The sequence below is a fragment of the Notolepis coatsorum genome (genome assembly GCF_963971535.1).
Source record: "Notolepis coatsorum genome assembly, chromosome: 5".
NCBI classification, from domain to species: Eukaryota; Metazoa; Chordata; class Actinopteri; order Aulopiformes; family Paralepididae; genus Notolepis; species Notolepis coatsorum.
The window spans coordinates 191,368,451-191,388,238 of NC_140169.1; the positions used below are offsets into that span (position 1 = coordinate 191,368,451).

At 39.6% G+C, this 19,788-nt stretch overlaps 1 protein-coding gene across 4 annotated transcripts in view; it reads left to right on the forward strand.

Annotated features, from left to right (window-relative positions):
- mphosph8 (M-phase phosphoprotein 8) overlaps window positions 1-19,788 on the forward strand; it is a 103,352-nt gene that overhangs the window by 13,268 nt on the left and 70,296 nt on the right. For 3 of the 4 annotated variants that reach the window (XM_084315157.1, XM_084315158.1, XM_084315155.1), the window contains exons 3-6: window positions 7,734-8,900; window positions 9,819-9,915; window positions 12,946-13,206; window positions 19,144-19,266. In XM_084315157.1, the coding sequence (XP_084171283.1) occupies window positions 7,734-8,900; window positions 9,819-9,915; window positions 12,946-13,206; window positions 19,144-19,266 (1,648 nt within the window). The remainder of the gene's footprint in view (window positions 1-7,733; window positions 8,901-9,818; window positions 9,916-12,945; window positions 13,207-19,143; window positions 19,267-19,788) is intronic. The other variant, XM_084315156.1, reaches the window with a different exon arrangement.

Consider the following 19,788-nt stretch of genomic DNA (forward strand, 5'->3'; position numbering starts at 1 on the left):
TAACCATGCATCTCTAAAGCTAACCACCATTTGTAAAAGCCACAACCACGTTACCATATTTGTAATCATGTAAATCATTGTGTCGTTGTACATGTTGTGTATACAACGTTAGTAGCTAACGTAGCTTAGCTTGGTAGCCGCCATTCTCGAAACTCCTAACAATGCCCGATTTAAAATGGTTCTCTCCTCTTTGTATACCTTGTCCTCACAAGTATTCTGCCAGGGAACTTATGGACACGACAGTAGTAGTAGTTATAAGGTGTTTGATCATTGTGTCGTTAACGTTAGTTAGCTAATAGCTATCGTGGTAGCCCCTTTCGTGACTGTGATGCACCGAGTGCTATCCGAGGGGGCTACTATCATATCAACATGCCGGGACGTGTAGCTTACTAGCCGGCATGATGTGTGTGCAGTGCTTTGCCCCACAGGTCTGAGAAGAGGACCTGCACATTTTACTCGTTCCCAAAACTCTTTTACATGCATTGCACGACAGTAGACATAATGCTAACGTTAGCGGGGTAACGTTAGCCAGAGCTATATAGCCAGCTTGATACTATGACCCGGGGATAAGGCGACAGCCCACAGACCAGTAGCGCTGCTGTACTGAACAACAGGCTGCCTAGTGGTAAATGTAGTTCTTTTTTTACGACATTAAAAACATTATAACTACCTTGTTTCAACCAGTTGTAGCTGGTCCATCAAAGTCTCAGACGATTAAACCCATTTGCGTCTTGTAAGGCGTCCATTTGGATCAAGGAAATGGCTTTCTGCACTCGTCAAACTCCATTGTAGTGGATCAGAAGTAGGGAAAGTTGTACCTCGGGTGACGTTGTGGCCCTGCTAGCGTCTGATAAGCTTTTAGATTTGCTCGTGCATGTTATTCGTGCGTGGACCCTTTTAACCCTGGCATTTCCGGCGTCAAATGAAAAAGAAAAGAAAATTTAATTAGATACCAATGATGTAAACTACCCATAATTGAAGAGTAGGGTTTAACCTGCAAGTTGGCCTTTAACAATGTATTGAGCATGGTAAGAAAACGCTATAGGGCTTAACAATGTATATTGAGCATGGTAAGACAACGCTATAGGGCGTAACAATGTATATTGAGCATGGTAAAACAACGCTACAGGGCTTAACAATGTATTGAGCATGGTAAGACAACGCTATAGGGCTTAACAATGTATTGAGCATGGTAAAACAACGCTACAGGGCTTAACAATGTATTGAGCATGGTAAAACAACGCTATAGGGCTTAACAATGTATTGAGCATAGTAAGACAACGCTATAGGGCTTAACAATGTATTGAGCATGGTAAGACAACACTATAGGGCTTAACAATGTATTGAGGATGGTAAGAAAACGCTATAGGGCTTAACAATGTATATTGAGCATGGTAAGACAACGCTATAGGGCTTAACAATGTATTGAGCATGGTAAGGCTAGTCAAGGCTATAGGGCATAACAATGTATTGATTAGCCTAGTTGAAAGGCTGTGCAATATCTATATTTCAAAAGCAAAGTAAAATAGACGTTTATGTAGTTGTGATAACAGGAACGGCTTGGCAGTGTCCCTGAGCCCTGAAATGCTAATATATTATAAGTTATAAATTCTAGTTTATTGTTGAGAGATATTTCTCTAGCCCTACTGTGTGCAATTATAAACAGATGCTGGGCCATAACGGTATAGAAGATGCTGTTTCTGTTATAACCAATCCGTTATAAGTAGGGATGTCCGATATTGTCATTTCATATCATTTATTTAACCTTTATTTACCCAGGCAAGCAAGTAAGAACAAATTCTGATTTTATTTATTGTCAAAAGTATGCATAATGTTGTGTTAATTCCACGACAAGAGATATGTAATGTTAAAGGGGAACTATCTTATAAATGGCCTTTTTGAGTGTTTAGCATTGTTTCCTAGCTATGTGAACTTATATTAATATGATCTATGTCCAGGGGAGGAAACTAACTTTTTGGCTTACCAGCCAACTGGCGAGTATCTGATTTTTTTTACCAGACAAACTGATTTTTTACCAGCCAAAAAAAATCGCTAATTGTGATAATTACTTCTTTGTATGTCTTCGTCTAAATTGATTTTCAATCATAGTAATAATCACACCGTGTCTCTACTCTTTAAAATATTTATTAGCATAAAACATTAATAACAGTCTCTACTCTTCACAATATTAGCATAACACATATTAACATGAAAGAGGGATCTATTCTGGACTGGGTTGGGCTGAACTGGGCAGTGAAAGATGCTGGGTTGGACTGGGTTGGGCAGTGAAAGAAAAAAACCGAAGTATGTTGTGAAGTGTATAGATAGATAGATGTGAAATGTATAGATGTAGCAGTACTGTCTATCTGTATGTCGTGTATGTCATATGTTATGATGAATTGAAAATGGGGGACCCTGATGTAAACAAGACGAAAGTCTTTCTCTGGTCTGCATCCCCTTAACAATTGTGTGTATTGAGCCGTACTGTATTGTACCCATTCTGCAATCTGTTAATAAAGTTTTCAATCAGTCAATCAAGTTAACTTTGAACCTCGGTTGTCAAGCCACGTCAATGTTGTGTATGCATCCGAGTGTTCACTGTGCCTTTAAGACGGCACGGTGGCCTTACGACAGTGCTGTGATGAAGTACAGTCAAGTGTTGTGGTAACGTCAGTTGGGTTGGTCTGCTGTTGTGCACTGGTTGAGCTAGCCCCTTTCGTGACTGCGATGTGCAAGCCAGGGGCTTTTGAGCATGAAATAAAATGTCTAACCTTACGTCGTAGTCCGGTGCGCAATAGACTAACATACACCTCTGTAATTTAAATGTGTCCTTGCCTTGGACTCGAGAGTTGTACTAGGGTTGGATGCAGTTCCCCGTTGCTCAGTCTGTCTGTTTTCCATCTTCTGTGTTTAACGTTATCTGTTTGCGAGTGCTTCCTTGACTGATGGCCAGTACCACGGGACTTTTATTCAACATTCTATATGTCCGCGGGTTGGCCAGTACTGCAGGAACTTTTATTAAACATTATATATGTCCGCGGGTTGGCCAGTACTGCGGGAACTTTTATTAAACATTATATATGTCCGCGGGTTGGCCAGTACTGCGGGAACTTTTATTAAACATTATATATGTCCGCGGGTTGGCCAGTACTGCGGGAACTTTTATTAAACATTATATATGTCCGCGGGTTGGCCAGTACTGCGGGAACTTTTATTAAACATTATATATGTCCGCGGGTTGGCCAGTACTGCGGGAACTTTTATTAAACATTATATATGTCCGCGGGTCTTGTGCAGTGCTCTCGTGGCACTGTCAACTCGCCAGACTGGCGAGTGGTCTTCATGAATCACTCGCCAAACGTAAAAAATACTCGCATTTGGCGAGTAAAGTGGCCTAATTTCCTCCCCTGTCTATGTCTCTAATTCTCATATTGGCGCATTCTTCCAATTCTCCCCTCACAATATTCACCCTCACTGAACTGAGTCATCTGAAAATGTGCTGATTTGTGATGTCAGAGAGACACCGCTGCATGATAATGGCGAGGTACAAGATGAGCTGCAAAACGGCTTAAGATCTTGAGGTAGAAAAATGCTGTTTTTGAGGACTTGATTAGAAATACAAAACAATGAATTAAAAAAAAATACCTTACAGAGGTGTTCCATAGACTCACAGGAATTGTGTAAAAGTGCCCAAATAGTGAAAGAAATAGTAAAATAGTTCCCCTTTAATTGCCTGAAATTATTCCGTTTTGGGGGGGGGGGGGGGGTGAACCCTGCATATATCGGTATCGGAAATTAAGAGTTGGACAATATCGGTATATCGGTATCGGTAAAAAAGCCAATATTGAACATCCCTAGTTATAAGATATTCCTTTATTGATCCCCTTGGGGAGATTCAGGCGTCATAGCAGCATGCGGGGGGCGGTACAGATATGGGCAGGGTAATAGAAGAAAGACATAAATATAGGCAATCAAATTGAACATTTCAAAAAAAAAAAAAAAAAAAAACAATAATAAACTCTGAATATAAACATATGAGCAATGCTATCAGTTATATTATACGTTATAATAAATATGGTCAATAAAACACTTAGAGGTACCCTAACTGTCATGATATACGTCATACTTTACGTTGTAGTCCGTGGAGTTTAGGTGGTAAGAGTCAGACACACTTAGTGATCAGACATTGTGCCTTTAATTTCTAAAATGGTGAAGTAATCCCAGACTTATTCTAGTCCTGTTGTGTATCTTAATCTCTTAAACCCTTGCTATATTTTCAGAAAATCCGCCCAAAAATACATACCTAAGTAAATGGAAGATTGCTCCACTTCTACAAGGTCCTTTTGCATGTTCTTGGTATCTAGGGACATCTATGGATCTCATGGAATGTATTCCCACTGTCAGAAATATTGTGTCTGTTACTAGGCTTGAGTAAATTGTAATGATTTTTGCTAGACATTCACAGAAAGGTAGGGAAATTAACTGTTCTGTTTTATGGCAATAACGTTCAGGTTTGTGGGATATGATCCCGAAAAATAAGAGAAAGAAAAGTCACACTAGAAGTCAGATGATTGACAGGGGCTGGCGTGAGCTGGGAAGTGTAGTTATTCTTTTAATTTGAAAGCCCTGGGTCTCTTCTCTCAAAATACTACACTCAAGTTAGGTTGCACCAAATCCTCGTGTCTATAAGCAAATTTTTCCGACTCGATGCCCTGAGATTTTATTTTTATCAAGTTTAAAAAAATTAACGAAATAAAATTTTTAATTTGATTTCGATCAATACAAACAACAACACAACATAATCAATAATAACAACAATAATAATGACAAGACTATGAGAAATAATAAATACCTACAGATCAAAGCGTAACTACCGTACTTTTCGGACTATAAGCCGCGGCTTTTCCCCCCATTTTTCGACCCTGCGGCTTATATAACGGTGCGGCTTATATGTGACTCGACGTGACCAAACCCGAAAATGTAAAAATCTAAATATTGCTTTTTTGACTCCATTGAAATGTTATTTATCTGTTCCCTTATTTGCTAAACTTAATACAACTTGTAAATGAGTTAATTCTTGTTATTTGTCCGACAGTATTGTGTCCCAATGCTAATTACATATGGTAATTAAACATTAAAACACCTGCGGCTTATAGTCCAGTGCGGCTTATATATGTACACATCATTCAATTTAGCTGCTGCGGCTTATAGTCAGGTGCGGCTTATAGTGCGAAAAGTACGGTAAATACCAAATAAAAACATCACAAACAACACAAAAATAAATTGGACATTGTCGATGCCCTGAGATTTCTATAAACTCATATTTCACTCACTTAAAATCATTGGTAAGAGGGCAGTCGGGTGGTGTAGCGGAGATTGCGCTCGTCACCAATGCAAGAGGCTGCGGTCTCTACTCCCGGAGTCAGCATTGCCCTGCGGCTTGGGCCGGTCGTCATACTAACTCGTTTGGCTGAGTTAGGGGGAGGGAAGTCGTGGGTGGTAATCTGGCGTTGTGGACAGCGACGCCTACAGGTCAGGTCTGGGCGCCTGCTCAGCGAAAGGCAGGAAATGGTGAAGGCAGCGTGACCTCCCACGCGTTACGCTTCACCAATGAGAGTCCTCGCTGCCAGGTGAGAAGAGAGCCACTGGCTGTCTCCACATGTGTCGGAGGAAGCATGTGGTGGACTTCAGGGTTCCCTTGTACCGACCAGTAGGAGTAACATGCGCACAACAACCAGGTAGGGGAGGGGGGGAATTGGCATAGCGACTAAATTGGGATGGGGAGAAAAATTGAAAATCAGGCGGAGAAAAAAAAATCATTGGTAAACAAACGTAGTGCTGAAAATATACACTTTGACTGCTGTTTTGACAGGGTTAGGGTCGTTACTCTTGGCTACATTTGGGGGAAAAACGCAACATTAATTCATACATTCTGTAGCGTGATAAAAAAAAATCATTGGTAAACAAACGTAGTGCTGAAAATATACACTTTGACTGCTGTTTTGACAGGGTTAGGGTCGTTACTCTTGGCTACATTTGGGGGAAAAACGCAACATTAATTCATACATTCTGTAGCGTGATATCATACCGGACCGCTCAGGCTTAACACTTTCAGTGCCTTTGATTAACATTGATTTACCCCGTTGAATGCCACCATCCACTTCAATGTTAGCGTTAAAAACGCCTAATCTATGTTTTAAATTATGGCTATGTGTCTAATCTGCCCGTCGCTTATCAATGACTCGTTTTCCAGTCAACATTGTCGAAACGGATTGTTTTTTTATCGGTTCATTTTCGTTTTATAGCATTTTGAAAAGCCCTCGTTTTCAAGGAAAATATAAAGATTCCATGATGCCCGTCGCTTATCAAAGAATCCTTTTCCAGTCAGTGCTGTCAAGGCAGATTGGTTTTTTATCGCTTCATTTCTGTTTGAGAGCATTTTGAAAAGCACCCGTTTTGAGGTAAAAAACAGTCCATTCTGGACCATTCTATGATAATCGTCTTTTACTGGAATATTCCAGAACGTTGCTATTTGTCGGCCTATTTATGAATCGTTTTCAAATAAACGCTAGATGATCAATATTATACATACACGCACGCCCATTCGAGCCGCGCACGGATAATCGCGTGTTCATCTCCTCTTGGATTTTTACAGTGAAACCGAAAGAGCCCATTTCACAAAACAGCTTATATCTTCATCAAAATGAGTCTGATTATCCTAACACTGATAACATAGATTCCTTACCTGACATCAGATGGTATCCAACTGGTATATTCCAATTCCTGATCACCATTAAAAAAAATTGATAAGTGTATGGATCCAACGTGATACAGTAGAACTAGTGATGCACCGATGTGAAAATTGTGGCCGATACTGATAATCGATATTAATATGGCTGTTCTGGCCGATACCGATATTTACCGATGTCGATATCTCTGTATAGAAAACACTTTTTTATGATAATCAAATAAAGAGCTATTTTCCAAAACGCATAATTTTTTTTACTTTAACTTATTTTCAGAAATTACTGATATTTTGAAACTATTTAAGGCCAAAACATGTAAAAAAAAAAAAAAAAAAAAAAAAAAATTTTTAATATCGGTCCTATCTTGATATCGGACCGATACCGATGTGTAAAAAAAACTGCCATATCGGCCGATATTATATCGGCGGCCGATATATCGTGCATCACTAAGTAGAACACATGATTCCGCGGGGTTCAGAGGCTCCAGAATGAACTCTAATAACCCCGGCTGCATCAGTGGACTGGAAAATGTGGAGTACAGGATTTTTTCCCCCATCCATTTTCATTGAGTCCATTCCAAAATCCCTTGTCATCTGGGAGACGATAGGGGGCGCTTTTTCCACATACTAGGGTATACTAGGGTAGGCTCGCGTGATGCAATATGATTTCAGATCGCTATAAAAAATTTAAAAAAATCCGAGAAATCTCGTGAGTGGCTTTCAACGAGATATTAATAATTCAGAGAAAACTCGTGAGTGCCATAGAAAGTGTTAATGGGGGGGCTGATAAAACGAGATATGTCGTCCATGGCACTGAAAGGGTTAAGAGATTAAAGAAGCCACCTTTTCACAGCCTCTGTTCAGCACATACCATCATTTAACAAGACATTCTATTAAGTTTTATGCACCTTATTTGGCATTCTATGAGATCCATAGTTTGCAATAAAATAATCTAATAAACATTGCTCTCCCCCTCTTGTACCAAAAGCTGCCCACAAAGAGTGACTTGTTTGACGCAGACTCAGGGAGCGACAGCGACAAAGACCGACCGACAGACATCCTCGTCAAGAAGAAGAAGAAGAAGAAACTGCATGAATCGGAGGAAGACGAAGCTCCTCTGAAGGAGAAGAGAAAGAAGAAGAAAGACAAGAGGAAGGAGGAGATGATCAAACCTCGACCAGCACCGGAGACCGACGAGGAGGAGGAGGAGACCGCCCACACTCCGCCCTCACCCCCCAGGGAGAAAAAGACAGAACTGAAGAAAAGAGTGGTTGATTCTGATGAAGAGGACAACGAACCAGTTCCCAAGAAACACAAGAAAGACAAAGGAAAGGAGGGAGGGAAACACCGGAGAGAGCTAGCTGAGGAGGATAAGAAGAAGAAAAGCAAGAAGGAGCGGAAAATAGAGTCTTCTGATGATGACGCTGAGGAGGGCAAGAAGAAGAAAAGCAAGAAGGAGCGGAAAATAGAGTCTTCTGATGATGACGCTGAGGAGGGCAAGAAGAAGAAAAGCAAGAAGGAGCGGAAAATAGAGTCTTCTGATGACGACGATGATGATGAAGCCACCGCTCCCCTGGAGGATAACCTGACCGACGGGCTGTCCGAATCCCAAACGGATGAGGCCACGGCGCCGGAGTCCGCCTACATGTCCTCGGAGAAGGCGCAATCTGATGACAAATCCAAACAGAAAAAGAGCAAGTCGGAGCTGAAACTGAAGGGCATCAAGGACTTTATCCAAGACAAGAAGGGCAAGAAGCCAGACTTCCCCTCGCCCTCCCAGAAGGAGAGCAGCCTCCAGAAACTCAAGAGCTTAACCTCTAAGAGCAGGGAAGACACAGCACCTCACTCCTCAGACTCCAGCGACAGTTCCACTCTGCATAAGAAGGCTAAGAGCAAGGGGCAGGAGAGCGCCTCTGCACCAGCCAAGGTTCCGTTTTCCTCTGCCTCGTCCTCTTCCTCCTCCTCCTCCTCTGTCACGGCTGCCAGGAGCAACAAGAGTAAGGAGGAAGAAACTAAGGAGGAAGTCTTCGGGCAGAAGGACGCAGCAGGGTCCACTAGTTTTGGGAGATTCTTGCAGGACTTTGAGACTAAGGACCGCGCACGCAAGCATGCAGTTCACCAGCCCGCTGCCACAGAAAACACCAAATCAGCAAAGGTACAAATAAGACTGCAACCTAATGTTTTGCTTTTTCTTGATCTTCTCTGCCTGCCCAATTTGCCTCCAATTTTACTGAGCAACATTCCAGCGCCTGTGTAGAATTGTTTTTAAGTATTATTTTGTATAATTAAAAAATATATATAAATCTTATACTACATGTCCTTGCCAAAATGGGAAATAAGCATTCTATTAAAATAACATATTAGCGTTAACTGTACATCCAGAGCAAGCTGGGAAAATCAAGTCAGACGAGAAGATGAGTTAGTAACAGCTGTCACCGCTCCTCTCTGCTGTCATTTTACCTACATCATGGAAAACCTTCAGTTCCATTCAATTGGGGATACAACCATTCATGTATCATGAATAACAGCATGGAATATTCCACCTTTGCAAATGTAAAATCCTCTCCTTGTTTGGGTATGGTATGTATTCAGTAGGGATGGGTACCTTTCACATTTGAACCGATACCGGTACCGGTACCTGTGAATCGATACCGGTACCCAACGGTACCTTTTTTCGGTACTTTAGTCTCAAGAAATTTAATTTACCTACTTCAGTCGATAAAAAAAAATCCAAACTTCAAATAACTACAATTTCGACAGTTTTCGGCTTGCCATTGCTCCAACTGCTTTGTTGTTGAATCAAGTCAAATCCTACGTAAGCATATATTGTGTGTGTGAACGTTGACATGAAAAGAAAAAAGTAAAAAAAAATGTTTTTGGTATCTCACTTGATTCGATACTCGGTAGTACCGACGTGTTTCGGTTCGGTACCTCAAAAGTACCGAATTCGGTACCATCCCTAGTATTCAGAATTGGGTATTTATTGGTCATCCTACACATTTGCCTTGAGTGCAGTTCTTTTAGTAGTTTGCTGGGCATCGTAATGTTCACATAAGCTTTGTTCAAAAACTAGATTCTTGGGAGAATTGAGAAGAGGACCAAAACAGCAAAAGAGTCTCCAAGTCAGAAGTCTGAGCCCGAGAAGACAGAGAAGACCAAGCCGTCGGATGGTGAGTGGAGCAAAGTGAAATCACACCATAATCCTATGAAAGCAGCCCAAAAAATTATGAATGTGTTTTCAAGGTACAGATAGGAAACAAATGAACAAAACTACACCGAAGTGTCTCTTAAAACAGGGGTAGACCTATTCATTATTGCCTTAGTCTTTCAGCAATATCCTGTTTCTTGCCCCACAGAGTTCGACATAGTGACACATGAGAACTGCCAACTACTGCCACAAATAGTAGTTGTTATTACATGGCGTTTACACATTCGCCAAAATGCTTGCTTGTGATTGGTCAATAGCCCCAGACAGCGGTGAATTATGTAAGGGATAATTTATAGCTACGAGGTCATTGTCGCAAAATAATTGACCGACACAGAGTTTAAAATACCGAGCCGCCTCGGCGAGGTGTTTTAAACGTCAGTGAAGGTCAATTATTTTGCGACAATGATCGAGTATAGCTATACATTATCCCGCTTATTACATGGCTAACTTACTAACAATAAACTCCGTGTCGGTCAATTATTTTGCGCCAATGACCTCGTAGCTATACATTATCCCTTACTTAGTAGGGCATAACAAAAAATATTGTTCGTTTCCGGTTGCCGACCGACCCTTCCGATTTATCCGCCCAACAGCACAGCAGTAGCATCTGAAACTGAAGCGTCTATTTTGCGGCCCGAAATAAGTCATTGCTGTTTTATTCCGCAACGGGTCAAATGCATCTAACATGCTTTGCATCCTCGCCATTCCTTTATGCCCACATCGCGTTAAAGACCTAAATTAATGTTACGTCAGCAGTGCTTCTCAAACTTTTTCTGTCAGGCCCCCCTTTGGCGGACCAAAATATTTTGGGGCCCCCCCCCCCTCGCCCCAACAAAATAGTAATGAAATGGGCCATGTTTAAATGTATTGAAATAACACCAATATCGTGACCTTTCAAATTGGCCCTATATTTTGTTTTCAGAGCTGTCATGGATGAAAAGCCAGCTTCACACAGATACTGTATGTGGTGCTGAATGGTATCAACACCTTAACTGCTGCATCATGAGATACTTGGTGGGCCATGAGATGAGATACTTGGTACTCAGCACCACACTCTGAAACTAGCTCTCTAGGTGGTATCAGATGAGATTTCAAAGAGTTCTTCCAAGAGTTTGGATGGAGATGTGTCAGGAAGCTTTGTCTCAATGTTGTCTGTAAAGTATTTTTTTATCCAGAGTAACTTGGTGATCCTCTTCTGTTTTATTAAATAATGATTTTCAGATTTTGAGAAATGGTATTTTCATGGAGAACAGTGCAGCTGCAACAGATAGCACTTTAGTGATAATTTTCTGTAATTTTTTATTTTTTTTATATAAATCTCAAGGCCCCCCCTGTCATGCCTCTGCGACCCCCCTGGGGGGCGCGCCTCCCACTTTGAGAAACACTGCGTTAGCGTAAGCTAACAAGCTAACCCTGATCAGAGCCATAGAGAGAATAGCAGAGGTCCATTAGTGGGGACTGGGGAAGGGGGGGAAGGGGCATTCTCCCTTTCTGTGTGTGTGCGTTTGGAAAGACCAGATGAAGTCAGGACTCAGGATGGACAGATAATGTTGATATTTAAACATAAAAAATACAATACATAATAAATGTATTCATGATCATCATGCAACATAAAATTTTTTTAGGAACTGTTTGGGAGAGGAAGGGGTTTTAGGTTGCGTGTTGCGAGTTCCAACATTTTTTACTTAAAGTTTAAAGCTCAATATATCAAAACGTGGCACTTTACAGTGAACAGGAGGTCTATTTGTATTAAAAACAATAGATTGTTTATTTAAATGTCTGGATGAGCTAAAAAATAAAAATGTCAAATGATATTTCCGTTGCCTTTTTTTAGTTGATCTAAATGTTACTGATTCTGTTAAATGGGCATATAATATCGTCTCATATCGATCGCAGGCACCTGATATCGGCAAATATCGTATCGTTGTCCAAAGAATCGATATCGTATCGTGATGAAACTGATGATACAACTCGTACACCTTACACCTTACTGTACACCTTACTGTAAATTGTACCTAAATTGTACCTCATCCCATTTCTGCTTTGCACTATATAGTATTGTATATTAGTATATTGCATACCGTAATTCCTCTAATAGTAACCGGTATTCAATTAAAAACCGGGTCTCTATTAATGACCGGGTGCGCTGTTGAGCTAAGCAATTATAAGCCGGCCTCCTAATACAAGCCGGGTATATTTAGTTATTGTTGTTATATGCTGGCCTGGCTGTGCAGTAAATACCATATAATGGTATGGTGTTAATGTTTACCAAGAGAGTAAGCCTACCTCAGAATTGTATAAAACGAAGTTATTATTATTATTATTATTATTATTATTATTATTATTATTATTATTATTATTATTATTATTATTATTATTATTATTATTATTATTATTATTATTATTATTATTATTATTATTATTATACCAGTATTGTGATTGCACTATTTTACTTTATTTAACGTTTTTTGACCACCTGTAATTGCACTGTTTACTACCGTATTTCATACAGTACTTGGTTTCAATAAATGAACCCAGTACATTTTACTGGGTTCAAACTGACACAAAATGTTGATTTATTCATTATGATCGGTTTGAATATATATAGGCCTCTCTCTTATACAGGCCTCCTCCTAATACAAGCCTGGTATCCGCTACAGTTGAAACAAATACAAGCCGGGGTTACTATTAGAGGAATTACGGTAGTATATTGTATATTGTATGGTAACTCAGTTACTTCTAGTCTGCATCGAACATTGTACATATGTCTATACTGAACACTGTGACCTCTATTTTTACTTCTTTTTACATGCTACTTTATTTTATTTCATACTTATCTTGTCTAGCACAGTCTCTGGAGCGTAACAGTAAGAAGCATTTTGTATAAAAGTATTCTGTACTTATGTATGACAACTATTAAAGAAACTTGAAACTTGATTCCCACCCTTAATGACGAAGCACCGGTGACTCATCTGTCCGTTCCTCCTCGTAGCAGCTAGACCTGGCCAGAGTTACGGCTTCAGCCTCGACAGCGACGAGAAGGAGGGAGAGGAGTCATCCACGCGGTCGAGGTTTGGGGAGGACACGCGGGATCGACGGGAGAGGCCGGACGAGGTGCAGCGGCCCAGCTGGGACAGGAGAACCCCCACGGACGACAGGAGGAGGAGGAGGGAAGACAGTGAGCCTCGACTCTTCATGGCCTGCGAGGACAATCTGGACACCCAAGAACCGCTGGACAGCACTGACAAATCTGGTATGCTGTTATGTTCAGTGTTGTGCTAGTTACTGAAAAATAGTAACTCAGTTACTTTACTAGTTACTCATTTCAAAAGTAACTCCGTTACGTTACTAGTTACTTACACCCAAAAGTAATGCGTTACTGTGAAAAGTAACTATTTAGTTACTTGAAGAATAAAAAAATTGCTCCCATGCAGATACTCAAAATCGGTTGATCAACTTGACAGTTTCCATTCACATCACTGAACTCTGCTAAGCAATGTGGTCTAGAGATACAAACACAAATCTGACACAAACACAAATGTCCCGACGTAATAAGAAATGCACCGTGCCTAATTGCTCGGGGAGGTTGAGCGCAGGCACATTTAGGTTGCGCGCGTGCACGTTTAGGTTGAGCGTGTGCACGTTTAGGTTGCGCGCGTGCACGTTTAGGTTGAGCGCATGCACGTTTAGGTTCTAGGTTGAAAATAAGTGCTTGAACAGCCTTGATATCTGTCGCCGGAGCGTTTCATTATAATAAACCGTCTTGCAACGTTGTTTAAGATATCAATCGTGCATTGCAACGTTAGAATAGTTAGGATATCAATTGTGCATGAAAGGACTATATTTATATTGTTGATTGCGTTGATCAACTTGAGTTTCCATTAATTTACATTCACATCACTGCACTCACCTCACCAGTGTCTGTCGAGATGTAACGTTATTCCAGCAGCAACATTTTCTTTATCTCATTTCCATGTTGTACTGTATATTCTCTCTCCAAGTAGTTGGAAATAGTTTTCCGTCCCATTTGCTGTGTGTCGCCTACTCGCCTCGTATCATTCTACGCGGGTGGCGAGTGGCTTTGGATGAGTCCTGGTAGTTAACGTTAGACTCCAGTATCTTTGAGCCAAAACACAAATGACATAACTAAAACGTTATTTTCTTTTCGCTCGACAAAAGAGAAATACGCGAGTAGGCGCTGGGCGCTGCCATTATCAGTCAGGAATAGTAAACAAAACACGCCCCCAGCACAGCATTTCCCCGCAGCCAGAGAGGATATGAGGATAATAATAATAATAATAATAATAATCACTACCGCTCGCTATTAATCTACGCGTATATAACGCAAATAACGCAGTGACGAACCATTCAGTAACGTAAGTAGCGTTACTGAATTTCAAAAGTAATGCGTTAGAGTACTAGTTATCGCCAAAAGTAACTTCGTTACTGTAACGCGTTAGTCCCAACACTGGTTATGTTGCACTGATATTGTGCTTATTTCTATTATTATTATTATTATTATTATTATTATTATTATTATTATTATTATTATTATTATTATTATTATTATTATTATTATTATTATTATTATTATTATTATTATTATTATTATTTTTTTTTTTTTTTTTTTTTTTTTTTTTTATATATATTTTTGTTCACTGAAATTTCTCATTTGGAACCAATTCATGTAGAATAATTATCAACACAGAGTATATATTCTCTTCCTTCCTCTCCCTTGATATATAATCTAAGCATAAATCGGGGTTGGGAGGGTTTGGAGAATTTGTAGAACGTGGCACTTAACGATGACAGAAGTTGGAGGATAAAATAAGGGAAGCTAATTAGGATAAAATAAATTGGATGATAATCCGTAGAACACTAACCACATACAGCGGGGGATGCAGGCAACAGAGACATGGCATTATTAACCTCTTAAGCCCGGAGCCCTATTTTCTGAAAATCTGCCTAAAATACATAAGTAAATGGAATATTGCTCCACTTCTACAAGGTTCATTTGCATGTTCTAGTTATCTAGGGACATCTATGCACCTCAGTGAATGTATTCCCAGTGTCAGAAATATTGTTTATTACTAGGCTTGCTTAAATTGTGATGAAACAAAGGAGAATATGAATTATGATTTTTCTTTGCATCTTTGACAATGAATAACACCATGCTAAAAATGACCAGACATGAAAAACTGCCACTGAGCTCGTTCAGTACCTTCTTGAGGTCACGTGTACAGAAAATCTAAGGAAATTAATAAAGGGAAGATGATTAAATGGAAGGTTTTGTAGATACAATACTGAATTCTCCCATCCGGACCAATGCAATTTGAAATATTATTATAGAATAGCAGGCCTATAAATGACCTTATTATAGCCAATTCGCACATTTATGGATTGGGCCAAATCTTGTCTTTCAAATGGCCGAGTTCAATTTGGATTTAGTATCACCAGGCGTGCATGAAGAACAGAGAATAAAATCTACTGTATGTACAGTAGGTTTTTTATTCTTGCAAGAGCTCCGCCATTTTGAAACTGATTTCAAATCGGATGGTTGCTAAATGCTCAAAATATGGGAGACAAACTAACAGCGCTCCAATATATGCCAATAACGCTCAGTTTTGTGGTATATAATCCCGAGTAATAAGAGAATACAAAATTATTCATAAGCAAGTCATTTGTTTGAAGGGAGCTAGAAGCCTTTGGGAAGTGTAGTTTTGAAAAATACCAACTCATTGAAACTCTCATTAAGTGATGTTGGGTTTCTTTTTTAAATGTAGCCCTAACCCTATCAAAACAGCAGTCAAAGTGTATATTATCAGCACTACGTTTGTTTAGCAATGATTTTAAGTGTTATTAGCTAAATATGAGCTTATAAAAAAGACGTGAGGAAATGATGCCGTCATGAAATCGTTGTAGTCCTAAGAAAGAGGAGACCCAGGGCTTTCGATGGACGTTGAAATTTCATAAAACTACACTACCCAGCTCACACCAGCCGCAGATATACATTTACATTTAGTCATTTAGCTGAGGCTTTTATCCAAAGCGACTTACAAGTTCTGTACGACAAGTCATCAGGAAGGGCACAACTCTATCAGCTGAGTAACAATGTTCATCAAAGTGTTGAGTGCTACAGTGTAGGTTAGTTTATTAGGACAAGTGCATGACCGTAAGGTTAGTTAGGGTTAGATATATATTTTTTTTCTTTTTAATTCAGATAATGGTTGAATAAGTGCGTCTTTAGTCAACAGCGAAAGATTGGACGGGTTTCGGCTGTCCTAACTGGGGTGGGTAGTTCATTCCACCATTGTGGGGCAAGGACTGAGAATAGGCAACTTCTCTTTGATGACCCTCCCGGAGCTTGTAGGTCTGAGGTGGCCAGAAGATGCAGAGCGTAGGGGTCTTGAGGGTGTGTAGTTAGAGACCATTGACCGGAGGTAGGCGGGAGCGGTTCCCTTTGCCGCACGGTATGCTAGGTCGAGGGCCTTGAAGCGGATTCGTGCAGCAATGGGGAGCCAGTGCAGGTCCCCAAGAAGTGGGGTGACATGGGCCGACTTCGGTAGGTTTGAGATCAGGCGGGAAGCCTAACAATATTTATTTTACAAATATTGATGTGAATGTTGTGATTATATCTCACGGGTCGAACAAACCTCAGTTATTGCCATAAAAATACAACGTTTATTGTTTTTTTTTAAATTTCTGTCGACGTCTAGGAAAAAAACTGCGTCGCAATCCGGTAAAAGATGGCGGCGCTATGGACATAATACAAAAGTAACTGTACTTTGCTGCCCTATACCGGGCGCCTGGTGGTACTAAATCCAGATTTAACTCTGCTAATAGAAAAAAGGAGATTTGGGCCGGTCCATAGATGTATGACTTGGCCATAATAAGGTAATTTATAGGCCTGATATTCTATATTTCATATTGCATCCGGATGGCAAAATTCAGTACTGTATCTACAAAAAACGTGCTTAGATTTTTAGTACACTTGATCTCAAGAAGATGAGCTACATTCTTTTTATTTTTATTTTTACTTTTGGTTGATGTTAGCATGGTGTTATTCACCGTCAAAGATGGGGGGGGGGGATACTACTAGGGATGGGTACCGAATTCGGTACTTTTGAGGTACCGAACCGAAACACGTCCGTACTACAGAGTATCGAATCAAGTGAGAAACCAAAAAAAAAATTTAAAAAATAATCCTTTTTTTTTATTTTTTTTTTACTTTTTTCTTTTCATGTCAACGTTCACACGCACAATATATGCTTACCTAGGATTTGACTTGATTCAACAACAAAGCAGTCGGAGCAATGACGAGCCGAAAACTGTTGAAATTGTAGTTATTTGAAGTTTGGATTTTTTTTTTTTTTACGACTGAGGTAGGTAAATTAAATTTCTTGAGACTAAAGTACCGAAAAAAGGTACCATTGGGTACCGGTATCGATTCACAGGTACCGGTACCGGTATCGGTTCAAATGTGAAAGGTACCCATCCCTAGATACTACTAATAATAATAACTAGGGCTGTCAAAGTTTGCTTTAACTTTGGAGATTAATTTAAATTATTTAAAGCATTAAATTAATTAATCTAGATTAATCTATGGAGTTTGGTTGAACATTTGTATTTCACAGGAGAGAAACTATTCAAAGAAAGCTATTAAAATAGTCTTTGAATCTAAATATACTTTTTATGTTGATTTTACATAAATTCCATGATTTTACTCAAGTAAATATCTGTTACAAGCTTCGGTCTTAAGTAGAAAAATGCTATTTTTAATCTAGATTAATCTAGATTAATTACAGAAAATTGTGAGATTAATTAGTTACTTTTTTTTAATCTATTGACAGCACGAATAATAACTTATACGCCTTTGGTTCATTGCAATTTACTCAAGCATAGTAACGGACACAATATTTCTGACACTGGGAATACATTCCCTGAGGTCCATAGATGTCCCTAGATACGAACATTGCAAGAACATGTAAATGTAACTTGTAGAAGTGGAGCAATCTTCCATTTACTTGGGTATGTACTTTTATGTGAATTTTCAGAAAATGTGGCTAGGGCTTAACAGGTTAAGTTGTTACAATAAATACTTTCCGCGAATGAATAGAATGCCTGGTTTTATTCACCATTCATAAAATCTGCCTAATTCAGGGTTCCCCATGGTCATGAAAATCCTGGAAATTGTATGGAATTTCAAAATGTTTTCCAGGCTTGGTAATGTTAAGATTTATGAAAGGCATGGCCATTTAAAATCATGGTCATAGGTTTGTCATTTATGTACATTTAAAACTATAAATTACAGGATGGTGAAAATGGCTCAGAGAGACTGTGTGGCAGCTGATTCCAAACTCTGGCCACAATAAAGCTTTCTGAATAAGTCAGTTAAAATAAAGGTTGTTCATTCATTACACAAAAAACATGTCATAGGAGTTAAAATAAAGGCTGTTCATTCATTACACAAAATAAATTGTCATGAGTTCAAATAAAGGTTGTTCATTCATAGAAAAAAGAACTAACCTTTTTAACTTGTTTACTATTATGCACTTTACTACTATGTAATCTACTGTGCCTATATTACTATGCTAATAATGTCTACTACTATGCACTCAAGAGTGTAGCACTCAAGTTCGACACTGTTTGACGGACAATGTTACTGACTCTTAGCTGCCAGAGTTGTACCCTTCCTGCTGATTTGTTGTACAGAACTTGTAAGTCGTTTTGGATAAAAGCGCCAGCTAAATTACTAAATGTAAATTACACTCCAGAAATATAATCAATGTGAAATTATGGGAACGTTTTGGAATTTGAATAGGAAAGTAAGCGTAGGAACCCTAACCCATTAGTAGTCTGAGCTTTTGAATGGTGTTCACTGGTGATATATTTCCACAATGGATATCTGATAAATATAGGGTTGGGTTCTGTTAAGCAGTTCCATTTTAATAAAATAACCGTTACCAGAATAACAAAACATCTTTACCTCTTTCGTCTAAAACTACCCTCAACCAATATGCTGAAAGAATATGATTTACTGCAATAAAAGCAATACACATTTTTTACCTAAGAAATGGTTACAATTACCCAAATAATAAGCAAAAACATTTTTGATAATGGGATTGAAAGGATTTGATATACCCCCAACAATTAAAATAAGTACCTTCCTCTTTGCCCTCTGTGCCTACAGACAAAGGTCAGGCCACTTTGAGTCTGGGTATGGACCTCAACCTAGACTGGATGACATTGGAGGACTTTCAGAAACATCTGAACGGCGAGGACGAGATCCTTTCAGGTCCACCTTTATCTCCCAGTGAGTGCCTCTAATGTTTTCTTTTTACTAGAACAGGGTTTGTCTGTATGTCTGTCTGTCCACACAAACGTCCAACAATCACAGTTCATGATGCTACGTGCATACAGCTGACACTTCTATGCAACATCAATTACACTTCACACACACAACGTCAACACTGAGCTGTCGCAAGCTACCTCTAAAACACCCTGTGTACTTTGCTGCTATACTAAGCAAAGATGCAAAAAAAAAAAAAAAAAAAGCCACACGAATAAATTGAGGAGGAATTGATACACGTTCGTGAATGTTTATGCTTGTGTTAGAAGTTTGTGTTAAAGGGCGGCTGGGTGGCGCAGCGGACATTGCACTTGTCACCAACGCAAGAGACACCGGGTTCAAATCCGGCTGTCGGCTTGGGCCGGCCGTCATACTGGCTCAATTGGCAGTCAGCGGGTGGAAGTCAATGGGTGGTAATCTGGACGTTGTGGACAGCCACTCCTACAGGTCGGTTGGGGGACGCCTGCACAGCAGAGACAGGAAATA